General features: G+C 37.1%; 1 protein-coding gene across 1 annotated transcript; it reads left to right on the forward strand.

The window, feature by feature from the left end:
* Nucleotides 1-7,389: 7,389 nt before the first annotated feature.
* LOC147634702 (GRAS family protein RAM1-like) lies at nt 7,390-10,893 on the forward strand. Its single transcript, XM_086803841.1, has 2 exons — nt 7,390-9,143; nt 9,549-10,893. The coding sequence occupies exons 1-2, from the start codon at nt 8,175-8,177 to the stop codon at nt 10,671-10,673; spliced, it is 2,094 nt and encodes a 697-aa protein (XP_086659967.1). The 5' UTR covers nt 7,390-8,174; the 3' UTR covers nt 10,674-10,893.
* The last annotated feature ends 3,181 nt before the right edge of the window (nt 10,894-14,074 follow it).

Genomic DNA, 14,074 nt, shown 5'->3' on the forward strand with positions numbered 1-14,074 from the left:
TGCATCAAAGGAGAGAAGAAAGATGTCGTTTCATTCCCCTATTAAGCATTTGAGCTTTAAACAAGGAGTCCCTTGAGAAGGGATGCAAGGGCAAGGCAAAGAGGAAGCTTCCATTTGCAGGCAAGGGCAAGTACAAGGCAGGCAAGGTGCCAACAAAGGAGGAGACCAAGGTGCCGAAGGAGGCTGAGTCAAAGGAGGAGGCCAAGGCTGAGGCTACAGAGCCCGAAATCGCTTAGAGGCATTTTGTATATCTAGAGACAGCGTTGTAAATATTTTGTGTGCTTTGCCATAATAAAATATATTGTTGAGAATTTTCATTATCATAACTTATCTTTGGTTAAAATTAAATTTTAAAGACGTTTGTTTCAAAATCGTTATGAGTACTTTGTAGAGTAGACACATATCCATGTAGAAATTTTTCATCACATTAGTCATTGCTAAGATACAACAGTTCAGTACAAGTCTTATAATGACTTTTATTGGGCCTAAGTCCATCGATTTAAGACCTTTCTAGTTCTGCACGACAGATTTTTCCTCCGTCTTCTTCTCTGGGTTGTTTATCTGAAGAATTCTTTGATGCACCTCTTTGGCTTCATCTAGCAGTTTGTCTACATCTTCAAGGTCTTTTTTGAAGCTTTTAGATATCTGGATAGGTTGGTCATCTGTATCCCCAACAGAGGAATAAGAGTCATCATCTCAAAAGAAATATCTAAAATAGCTGGCCTAGCAACCTTGCTAGGAACAGTCCTCTCATTAGAAGAATTTGCATCCATGGGTAGCTTTTGTATAGAGCTTATAAGTTGTAAGATATTATGTTCTCAATTCCCTTATGGGCTGGTCTTTATATACTATTTTGGATGGACTCCAAAACCATCAACATAAAAAAACCATGTGCTATAAATCTGTGTGCCACTAAACCATTTTGGAATAGGAACCCTAGTACCTACACTGAGTTGACCATTATTGTTCACATATAACACAGCTTTAGAGTAAATTTGTTGAGTTATAACTTTAATATAAAAATCTAAATTCATAGCTATTACAAGATAAAAATTCATTGCCCACAGTACACTTTTTTGAGGGCAAGGGCTTTACAAAATTAACATACTTGAAGTAGCTTCAAAATTCACAAAATTCAAAATCCCCATTAATTGAGCGATATACCATCAACATCCCAATCGGGATCTACCAAGGTCTTTGGCTCTAGTCGTTTTCGAATCTTCCTATTGTTTACCTTGAATTGTGCTCTGCTAATATCCTTAGCTCCCACGATATTGAGGTGCTGTCTAATATTTAAGAGGCTCCAATGTCTACTTGCATCTACAACTTCCACTGCACCACTGGGCAACCGAATGCATATATCGAGAGGCAAAACAACTTGTTCATCTGCCTGCATTGGGACCCAACTATTCTTTTTCATCCACTGCTCATAATAGAAGCGTATGTGTAGTGTGGCACGAGCTTTGAGATACCGAAATGAGACACTAGATTCTACTATATTGCACTTGAATGTGTCATCCTTATGTATCCCTTCTAGAGTCCCTACACTGGTCTCCAAGCAAGGCTACCATGTCATCACCTAATACCTTCTTGCACACAAACAAGGTAGGTGTTTGTGAGAAATGGTTGTAATCCTCCAATTTGCAGCTTAAAGAAGTCTCCTCTTCATAGCAGCTCTCGATGGTCATGTGCATAAAAAACACAGAAAAAATGCAACTCTTGAGAGAATTTCTTTCTTAATCGAAGCTTAAGTAAGATTTTCTTGCTCCATAGCTAGAATCTCACCAAAAACGCGTTGAATATCTGATTATGGAAATTGTAGCAAACGGCGTTGTTCTTCATGGCACTAGAAATCATAGCAAATGGCCTTCTTCTTCATGCGCTGGAAATCGCCACTAACAAGAAGCCTTAATGCCTAGATTAAGTTTGCCTAAGCTTAGGAAAAGCTTAAGGAAACACAAGCTTGCTTCTAAGCTTCGAATCGTAGCAAAAATGGCAGCATACAGTAGTTTGAAATTCGTGTGCTAGCAGACTGTGAGATTCCATGGGAGAAATTTCATAATAACGTCTAATTAAGATATCATTTGGAAGATCAAGAATGTCTCCTTCAAAACCCTAAGTCCATGCTGCTCACAATGGCAAGAGGAAGAAGCCCTATTTTCCCTCAGAATTAAGCATGTGGAGAAGGAAGAAAATCATAAACGTTTTGATTAAGAAAATTGAATAAAGATTAGCATACTTTTTTCCCCAAATTTGGTCCCTTCTTTCAAATTTTGGAGCGGCTTCAATCAATTCAAAAATCAAGAGAATTTCCAACATTCCACACTCCCCATGCCCCATTTCTTGATAAAGAAATCAATCAAAATCAAGAAAATCAAGAAATTTTCTAAGAAAATCAAGAAAATGCATAATTTCTAAAAAAATTTAGAAATCTTGAATCAAAGACAAGGCTCTGATACCATTGTAAAGATAGGGAAAAGAAAGAGAGAAAGATTGGACTCATAATGGAGTACCACATGCACTCATGATGGAGTACCACATGCACTCAAGGGAGTACCACCATAGCCATAGAAGCATGGAGCTCCAAGAAGTATGATTTCATTAGTAAAAGTATGTTATGCCCCTAGTTACAATATTCACTTATATACTTGTCTACCTTTTCACACTCATTAATGTTGGGCCTCCATACTTGCCCCCCATGGGCTCTCTTTGAGTCTAATTCCAAGCCCCCTTCATAACAAAGAACCAATCATTCCATTGAATAGTTATTTTCAACATGTGAATAGGGAATGGGAGGAGCTTAATGCATATTGCATAAACCTTTAACAAGACACAAATACTTATCAAAATAGTGTAACACAAATTATGGGATAGGTTAAGCAATAAAAAATAATGAATACTAGTAGTACATCCATAAGAGATATTATAATACATGAGGATGATGGATCACATTAAGAATCTAGCAACAATCTAATACAATACATGAATAATGCTTATCCATTGTTCTTTGCACAACTTCTGATAATACAACAAATCCAATGACACTCTATAATGAAATACATGCAAGCAATAGTAGTTCATCATAGGAGCCATTGCAAAGGCTTTTATCTCTTAGCTTGAAAAGTTATATTAGTTTTAAACAAGAAGTTAATGTGAAAATACTCATATGCATGCTAAGAGAAGAGTATTTCTACTCTTTTTAGTGTTTTTTTTTAAATGAGGAACTATTGTGAACATACTTATGCTAAAAGAAGAGTTTTAAACGAGGAACTAATGTGCAATTACTCATACACATACTAAAAGAAGAGTATTTCTACTTTCTTTTTATTTTTAAATGTTTAAAATTTTATTTTGATTATGTGTTTATTTAGACTTTAGTATTTTGAACTCTAGTGAAATTTGTGATGTTGCATTATAGATCTAATGTATTTGAAACTTTGATCCTACAACCAAAGCAGTTTCCCATTCAAATTGGGAAGATATTTACTATTCATGGTATAAAGTATGAGGTTAGGACATCAACTATCATTCCTTTAAATGTGGAATCATTGATAACATTACTACTTTATGGTGGTCCAAATTTTTTCCATGCAGACTAGAAATAGCTCTGTGCACTACTGCATCCAAGGGCACAAAATACTCACTCCATGAGGATCTACTAGTCACTCTTAAAGAAGAAGTACTTTACATTATGGTGGTGACATGTTAGATGGACAACGTTTCAAGCTACATCATTAGGTCTAGGCATTCTAAAGAAAGAACTAATATGTTTTTTGTTTCTTTACAAAATTTAACTCCATGGTGTTGACAATCCACACATAAAATTGGTCAAGAAGAATCTGATTGTATTATTGTACATGCAATATGTATATTGGAGAGAAAATTTTGGCAATTATGAATTTATGATGTAAAAATCTATGTTTTTGGGTGAAGAATTAAAAAGTACTTCCAACACTCTATATTCTAAGAGCTTTATCCAAGCCTTGAAAGTGTGAATTATTTTTATAAATATTTATTTTATGAGGAATTATAAACTTGTGTGATTTATAGTGTTTTGGCTTACAAGATGGAAGTCATGTTGGTTATATCAACAGTGTAGATAGTGTAAAGAGAGGATTGGTGTGTGCTATGGCTACTCTTCTGCATCCATTTTCTAAAAAACGCTAGGAGAAGCATAACAACACGAATAGTTTGGCCATATCAAAGTGAAAGTAGTACAAAAAACCAACATCAATAGGAAAAGTATAATGACATGATTAATTTTGCCATATTAAAGTGAAAGTAGTTCAAAAAAACCAACATCAACACTATGATTTTATGAAGTGAGAGTATATGTGGACTTGAAAAGGGACAAAAATGTCTCATGCATTGAGTTTTGAGATTCATTCTACTTATGTAAAATGTAAAGTGTTTATAAGAGATCAATAGTATTTTACTATAATTTTGTTAAGACTACCCTTAACCTTTTTTCTCAATATAAAAGTCGATCACATCATATCCACGGAATTGTATGATGAAGTATGTGTTGAGGTGTTATTCTATGCTAAAGTCAATGAAAGTACTTTGTTTCTTAAAGAGTGGATCACATCATATCCATAGACACGTATGATCAAGTTGTGTTGAGGTGTTATTCTAGGCTAAAGTCTATGCATGGGTTTGTTATATTTATATTTTTATTGTTCTAACATCACTTTTGTGTGTTATGATTTATATTAAATTAATTTAGCCTAATTTTATCTTAACATTCAAATGTCTAGAAGAGTGGGAAATGGGGCTTTCCAAATTTTACTAATATAGTCTTAAAAAGTATGTACCTCTCGAATAATGTATAAAATATAGATAAAATTAATACTAAAATAATTGAATTCAACTAGTCTGTGACATGGATTAGTGGGTTTTGCATTTAGATAAGAATACTATGATAATTAATTTCAACTAGTCCATGGCATGGGTTTAGTATTTATTTATTCGCCCTTACTACTATTACGATTAAATTCAAGTAGTTTTCATAGCATGGGTCTAGTTATTATTTGCATTTAAATATATACTTTGTGACATGGATCTAGTCGGTTTTGCATTTAAATAAGAATACTATGATAATTAATTTCAACTAATCCATGGCATGGGTCTAGTATTTATTTATTTTCCCTTACCACTATTACGATTAAATTCACGTAGTTTTCATGGCATGGGTCTAGTATTTGTTTGCATTTAAATATAATAACCTAATCTAGTATCGTAAGAATTATCAATATCTTATAAAACTTAGTCTAGTATGATAGGAATCGTATATATCTTGGGTCTAGTAGTTAATGCATTTAGATAATAACCTAATCTATTATCATAAGAATTATAAATATCTTATGAAACTTAATCTAGTATGATAAGAATTGTAAATATTATATGAAATTTAAACATCCAAGAATGCAGAAAATTGTTATCTTTTACATCAATTCATATCTAATATTATCACAAGTCCCATAACTACAAGGAGACAATGTGAAAGTTACATCAGCAAAATATCATTTCTATAATAATTTCAATATAATTAATAAGTTCTTTATAAAAAAATTAGTTTTTTCTAAGTGTATGTCAAACAACAACATCCAAACCAAATAAAAAAATAAAAAAAATTCAATATCTAAATCATATCACATTGGGGTTTTAAGTTTATTACCATCACATAAAATGACAAATATGGGACTCCTATATAAACGAACTATTTCAATACAATCCAAGATTTTCATCTTTAAAAAAAAGAGTGTCATTTGCTTGTAGAGTCAAGGGCCTATTATGTTAAATGATTGCCAAATAGTTATGTGACCATATTACAAACAAATCTTGACTCATTTGAAATACCTTGGTGAGTTCACCCTATAGAGAACCTATATATCAAGTGTAGTAAAGGGCACGTATATTTACTCCCTCATCTATGAAATTTGAATAGTTAAAATGATCCCTTTTTCTATATAAACCTACATTTTTTTTTCTCAAAACTAATAAGAAAACATCTTAAGTACTTTTTGTAAATTTATCCTAAAAATGTAACTTAAGAAACTTCTCTTGGTGAACTAATGTGTTATACTTAATACTTTAACTACATATTTCTCTTGTACGTTTGTCCGTAAATAATAAGAGTTAATTAGGTATATAAACTCATTCTAAACTAGTGTTTTAGTTCATAGTAAACTAAAGCTTTATAAACTCACAAAATTTGGTTTGTTGGGTATGATAATTTAACCAAAAAAAACTTTATAATTACTAAATCACCATACATTAGTATTTATATAATACATGCCAAATGTGTTCAATCACATATAAGAATACATTTATTTGTTAACATATAAGAATATATTAATTTATTACACATGTTTGAAACTGTGTTCATTTTAAGGTCAAGCATACTAAGTATTCATGTTTGAATGGTGTTCATTTTTAGGTCAAGAATACTAAGGCTTTGTTTTTAAACTTGCTTAATTCAACTATTTAGAACTAGAATATTAATAGACATTACAAGAACATAAAGCCAAAATGCATTTACCAAGCTCTTTAATCGAGTAATAATGTTGTTAATGTCAAATACTTATATGTGTGAGTCATGGTGAAAGGACAAAACATGTGAGTCCTAACAAGTGATGACAATATTTTAGACTAATGATATTGAATAGAAAAAAGAGTGATTTGTAAACACGAATAACTGGCTCCACTTAAGGATGTATGATCTCCATCATGAATAGGTGGAGTTATCAACATGAGCTAAGGGATGTATTTTTTTGTAATAAGATGAGCTTAGTAATAATTTTTTTAAAAGCTAGACAAGATAAGAAAAAATGGAGAAATAAAATTCATAGAGCTGAGAGGAAGAGGGTGGAGATGTGGGGGGGGGATTGTCGTGGGCTTACAAGGTGAGCTTGGTGTTTCACATAATCAAGTAAGCAAACTTCATTCCAAAAAGCGTTATAAATCATGATAGCAAGCTTAGCAGGGATTGTTTCTATTGGTGGACTTATTCTTTAACCTGCTTAAGGTTTTTATTGTGTGTGTGTGTGTGTGTGTGTGTGTGTGTGAGAGAGAGAGAGAGAGAGAGAGAGAGAGAGAGAGAGAGAGAGAGAGAGGGGGGGGGGTTTAGGTGGTAGGGAACTCAAAGGAGAAGAAGAAGTCACACAAAGCTTGTCAATTAGTCACAAAGAGAGGTTAGGCAATTGCCATACTACACTCCCTTTGACAACATTTGATTGCCATTTTAGCATAAAGAGGATATTATAGAACTTGCAAATGTTGTTGGACTAGAGTGGACTGGAGTCAGGTACGAGAACAAAGGCAAAACAACATCTATGCTTGCATGATTATTGTGTTTTCACAAAGGGATATGACTGCATGGTCTAGTTGAGAATAAGCTATGAATAATGATGATGTCATGGCTTGGCGCGTAAAGGAGAATTTTCTAGGGTATGAAGATGTAATCATGATGTAGACCAACGAGAGGAGTACTTATAATAGGGATAAGCATATATGTAAGTAATCTTAGGGATATGATTGGAGAGGCCCCCTAGAGAGTGAGGAGGAATGGATGTTCAAGTGAGGGATGAAAGGATGAAGGGGGAGGGGATATATATTAGCATGAAAAGGATGGAGAGGGGGAGGGAATGTTTATTGGGTTGATGAAAAGATTATATTGAAGGATTTCATACTAAGCCACATGATAAACAATTAGAAGATGGGCCGGCCTGTACTACCGCAATCCCAATGCAGCGCGTTTTCTCTCTCTCTCTCTCTCTCTCTCTCTCTCATACTGTTATATGCATGCACGCGACGGCCGGCCCTCTCCGGCCATTTCCCAGCTGTTCTGCAGAAGCCGCATCTTCATATGAAGGCCTTCCCTCTACCCCATCCGATCAAAGTTGTCTCCTCCTCTTCCATTTGCTTGCAACCTCCAGCAACGCGCCCCTGCTCCGCCAACCCCACCTTCATAACAGCTCCATCTCTGTCCTATATCAACCCTAATTATGTTTAGCATTGATCGTGCTTCATCCTCTTCAACTCTTCTTAGCATTGAGATCATTGTGGCGCCCTTCCTGTAGCTCCGGTGGCCGTGACAGGAGGCCGACCTGCTGGCAGCAGAATGAATTAGTACTGCCCACAGTTTGTGTGCTGCAGCATCCTCAACAGCCTCCATGGACCCCCAGCATCACGAATTATTGCGCCTGCGTTCCGCCTCCTCTTCCCCATCAAATCATTTCACCTCCTCCGTCGCCCCCGGCTCCGCCCCTCATTTCGGCGACCATCCTGGAATCCTGCCGGAAGATTGTCATTCCGTCGCCGGCGCTTCCTCCCCCTACCAGCACGACAGCCCCAGCCTTTGGATGGACATGATCGACGAGCTTATCGAGCTCCCATCTTCGCCCACCTTTCGCCAACTTGGCGGCAATTTGTCGCCGCCGCTAACTCTCCAGGACCCCGCCGTCGCCTCCCCTTACTCTTTCGTCGACAGCTCCGCCACCCATTTCTCCAAATTAGCAGAGGAAGAGCACCATCTCTTCTCCATGCGCGCCACCGACCAGCCCTTTTTGGCACCCATTTACGACCAAGGTTGCTTCATCCGCCAAGCTCCCCTCAAGCCCACCGCCTCCTCCGAATTCATCTCCTTCTCCAACCACCCCTCGCCCAGATACAGCACCAATTTCGCTAATAAACCCTACTCCCGCCCCAGCAAAAGTCTTCAAAAAGTCTCTAGCGCTCCTCAGCTCACAATCAGAAGCTCCGCCCGCCTCCCATCTCTGTCTCTGCCTTTGCATAATAAGAGCCCACAACAGTATTCTGATTTTTCGAATGACCTAATCAACAAACCAGATTTATCTTATACAACACCTGATAGCCATCAGTACTCCTGTCTCTCTCAAAGCAGGAGTTGTCTAATTAGCCCTAGCCAGCTTTCGCCACCACCATATAACCCACATGCGATCTCTGGTTTGCCGCACTCTCTTCCCTCCATGAGTTATTTGGAGTCTCAGAGTAGCGTTCATCAGCACAATCATTTGCAAGAGCTTGGAGACTTTTCGCAATTCCATGATTCAGCACCAAGCCTTCACCAAAGGCACCAGCTAAATTTTTTTCAGTCTATGGCACCGTCGAGAGCCCAAACAGTATGAATTTCTACCACACCCTAATAGCCCCAGCCTGACCTAAAAGCAGTTCATGTGCGTGTGTGTGTGTGTGTGTGTGTGAGAGAGAGAGAGAGAGAGAGAGAGAGAGAGAGAGAGAGAGAGAGAATTTGTACCTTGTATGCTTACATTGCCTTATATAGAAGAGGTGTAATTGATCCAACTTGTGTGTGTGTGTGTGTGTGTGTGTGTGTGTGAGAGTGAGAGAGAGAGAGAGAGAGAGTGTGTGTGTGAAAGAGAGTGAGTAAGTGAGAGAGAGAGATATATATACTCATGCTAACATTGCCTTGTATGTTGATAGGTGAAATTTATCCAGCTTAAGAAGCCATACATATATGGTATATAATTGGTGGGTTAACCTATATTCATAATGTTATGTTTGTGCAGAGCGAACCACAGGACAGTGGCTTGTACCTGGTTCACCTGCTACTAGCATGCGCAGAAGCTGTTGCAAGGGATGAATATGCAGTGGCAAATGACGCGCTTATGCAGCTGCAGCAAATAGTGTCAACTTCAGGAGACTCAATGCAGAGAGTAGCAGCATATTTTGCAGAAGCACTTCATGCAAGGCTGACAGGAACGGGGGGCAGATCCTACCTGGCCTTAAGGTCATACGACCCAGCTACTGCAGAGATGGTGCTAGAAGCCTACCAAGTGCTTTACCAAGCATGTCCTTACATAAAATTTGCTCATTTTACATCCAATCAAGCCATATTTGAGGCCTTTGAAGGTGAAGAAAGGGTACACATAGTGGACTTGGATATAGTGCAAGGGTATCAATGGCCAGCATTCATGAATTCGTTGGCAGCAAGGCGGGGGGGGGCTCCCCACTTGAGGATAACAGGCGTTGGGATGCCTCTAGAAGTAGTGCAAGAGACAGGCAAGAGGCTAACAGAGCTTGCAGAATCGTTCCACCTGCCCTTTGAGTTCCATGCGGTGGGTGAGAGGCTAGAGAATCTGAAAGCCCACATGCTTCACAGAAGAGTGGGAGAGGCACTGGCCGTCAACTCGGTGAACCGTTTACACAGGCTCCTTTCTGAGCCCTCCAATGCCCTTGCGAGTATCTTACACATGCTTTGGGAGCAAGCCCCTAACATCTTCACCTTAGTTGAGCTAGAAGCAACCCATAATGGACCTTTCTTCTTAAGTCGTTTCCTTGAAGCCTTGCATTACTATTCTGCAATTTTTGACTCTCTAGATGCCACCCTTCCCCAAGACAGCCGTGAAAGAACAAAGGTAGAGCAGCTGGTGCTTGCAACAGAGATTGTCAATATTGTAGCATGCGAAGGGTTTGAGAGGGTGGAAAGACATGAAAAGTTGGAGAAGTGGAGGAAGATCATGGAGACCATAGGGTTTCAGAGTGTTCCTTTAAGTGCTCAGGCTGTCAATCAATCAAGGATTCTGCTAGGTCTCTATACTTGTAAAGGATACACGCTCATTGAAGACAAGGGGTCCTTGCAACTAGGTTGGCAAGATCGACTTATTATCGGAGCGTCTGCATGGCGTTGTTAAAGCTTGACTATTTAAAGGCTCATCAACATCATTATTTATTCTTTTGGTATGCTTGCCCACATATTTCTGCCGAATGTCCAATTATAAGACATAACGCTAAAATGTGTTTCCTCTTACTTGCCCATGAAGGTTCAAGGCAAATGGAATATAAACCTCCTTGTATTAAACCCACATTATTTTTTAGATTATAATATAGAGCTCGTAAAAGTTTAGCTTTCAATGTTAGTGGACTTCTTTTGATTGGTTTCTTTCTATGTGCATAATGATTGTTTAAAATGGAAAAATAAGTTCTGGATATTTAAAATATCCAAATGTACATGTTCTTGGGTGTATCAAATCAAACAAATTTTGAGTGATGGTGGCCAAAGAAGTAAACTAGCATGTATTAACAATATGTGCATGAAAGAATTGTACATGTTCTTGGGTGTATCAAATCAAACAAATTTTGAGTTATGGCCAAAGAAGTAAACTAGCATGTATTAACAAATTGTGCATGAAAGAATTGATATTGCACTACTTAAGGTAATAAAAGCAATTGTGAGGTTGCAAAAGTACTACACACAAGGATGACCAAAGAAGCAAACTAGCATACGTACATTGTGTGCATAATAGAATCAATGCTACACTACAAGACATGGGGAGCATAGCCGCATCGTGAAGAGGAGAGAGAGTAGAAAGAGGGGACCTAGGCAGTTGTGCAGGGTGTGCACAATTTTAGTACGCGGCTATAGCCTCATGTATAGCCACATATCGGGGGAAAAAAACAAGACATTCTAGAGAGCATTCAAGTGAGCTCAAAATATCCCAATATCACAAAAGAAGAAGCAAAAAATGTGATCCCAATATCACAAAAGAAGAAGCACCAAATGTATTGTAATACAATCAAATATGGACTAAATCAAGACTAGCAAATTGAGAAATTGTTTAATGAATTAGGTGAGCTTAGCCCAACATTTATCGCATCTTCAATCAAATCCATACATGTTAATTAGTCTATCTTAAGCTCCATATGTCCCATTGCAAGATCATCAAAAAGATATATCCCATTGCTAGTGGACTTAATATCATCATCATTATCATCATTATACTCTGATTCCATCAAATCCATACATGTTAATTATCATCCCATTGCTAGTGGACTTAATATCATCATCATTATCATCATTATACTCTGATTCCATCAAATCCATACATGTTAATTAGTCTATCTCAAGATCCATATGTCCCATTGTAAGATCAACAAAAAGATATATCCCATTGCTAGTGGACTTAACATCACCATCATTATCATCATTATGCTCGGATTCAATTCCTTCCTTCCCCATTGCTAGTGGACTTAACATCACCATCATTATCATCATTATGCTTGGATTCAATTCCTTCCTTTGCCATTGTTGCAAGATCAACAAAAAGATATATCCCATTGCTAGTGGACCTAACATCATCATAATTATCATCACTATGCTCGGATTCAATTCCTTTCTCATTATCTTGGATAGGGACACCTTCATCTTGACTAGTTGGTGGTATCTCGCATTCTTCATCTTGTACTTGACCCTCCACATGTTCATTTTTGACTGCCACTTCGTCCATGAGCTCTTGCACATCCCTACCTTGAAAAATACTCTTTGAAAACGAGAAGCGACTTAATGACGTACCACCATTTCTTGTCATTTACATTTGCATGTGAAACACAACCTTGTAAAAAGAAACACATCGAATGTAAATTAAAGATGCATAAGAATGATATAATAAAAGCTTATGGTTAGAATTTACTTGTTCAGTCTCTCTATTTGCCAAAACTTTGTAGAATCAATTGCCATAAATTCATTTGGATACCTTGTCTCATGATTGCTTAAGCGCCTCCAATTTGGAATCTCCTGAATCCAACCTTTAGGATGTTTTGAATCATGCCACAATAATCAAGTATTGCTCCACTCTCTTGCTCAAAGTTTTCCATAGCCCCACAATCTTGGGTATTTCTCTTTGTATCTATACGTTGACTGTGGAAATGCCTTCCTTCGGACCACATGGCATTGTATGCTTATACTACCACCAACACCAAATGAAATATATTTATGATATTAAATAACCATATCATGAGATTCTACTTGAATAAAAAAAGAAAGTAGAGACACACTTACATGAGGCTCATATCCTCTTGCATACTCCCACTCTTCTATCACCATCTCTCCATGTCCTTTTTTATTTTTTCATAAAGCCAATCAATGGTATAATCTTTTGGAAGTGATGCAAGCTCTGGAGGAAATGGCAAGCCTCTTGAACGCATCCTAAATGATCTTCTCTCCTCATATCAGTTTCTTATCACCTCTTCATAACTTCACTATTCAGGATACAAAATGTATTCACCTTTTTTAACATTTATGTTCCATTCTCCTTGCTCTTCCTTTGCTTTGTGGTACATGGGACACCATGTGCTCATCATCCTCATTGTTTCACAATCGTGGCATTGTGGGATCCACTCGAGACAAATACTCTGAAATGTGGACACATGCTTCTTACACTAACCAACCCTCAGCCATGCTTCCTTCTAGCTTAGCTCTTTGCCTAACAAAATCCTTCAAGGTCTTCATGAAACGCTTAAGGAAGAACATCTGCCAAGTACGTGCAATACAACACACCAACACTTCATCTATCAAGTGTACCACAAGATGTAATTGACTAGTGAGGATAGTTCTTGGGAGGTTTTCCTCTATCATGGACACTACTTGCACTACCATTACTCGGGCTGCATCAATAGTGGATGGATGGATGGATCTCTTTGGAACTTATGTACTTAAGATGGAGTTGAGTCCATTTAATTAGCATAGCATGTCTTACAAACTAGCACAACAATAAAATAAAGCCATGTTAGAATTTTATTGTTTCATACCTCACCACTGCCCCCATTTTCTAGATGGTCTCATGCACTTTTTGATCTCCACACCTACTAATGCATATGGGAAGAATGAACTATGTAATATGCAAAACATTACAATTAATATTATGTAATTACAAACACTATTGCCACAGCAAAATAGGTAACTGACGAGGGTTATCTAAAAAGATTTCCTCCCAAAATTCGTGAAATCTCAAAAATGGCTTAAAAACATAGTTTTTTGAAAATATATCGAGAATTCCATGTATAAATTTAAAAATTACATGAATTTTGCTACTTTTTTCAAGATTGAGAACACATGTGACCTTCGTAGATTTATAAATTGCTATTGTTTGTGTCATAAAAATAAACTTTACTTATAAAATGGCATAGGAGTCTACACAACTTAAAGAAATATCAATCTTTTTCAAATAAAAATTAGTTTATAAATTTCATGAATGTAAGACACTTTTTTTAATGGACTTTCTTGGGACAAATTCTACCACTATGCATAAATATGCTT

The sequence above is a fragment of the Cibotium barometz genome, chromosome 10, assembly GCF_041138505.1.
Source record: "Cibotium barometz isolate CiBa-2024 chromosome 10, ASM4113850v1, whole genome shotgun sequence".
Lineage (NCBI taxonomy): Eukaryota > Viridiplantae > Streptophyta > Polypodiopsida > Cyatheales > Cibotiaceae > Cibotium > Cibotium barometz.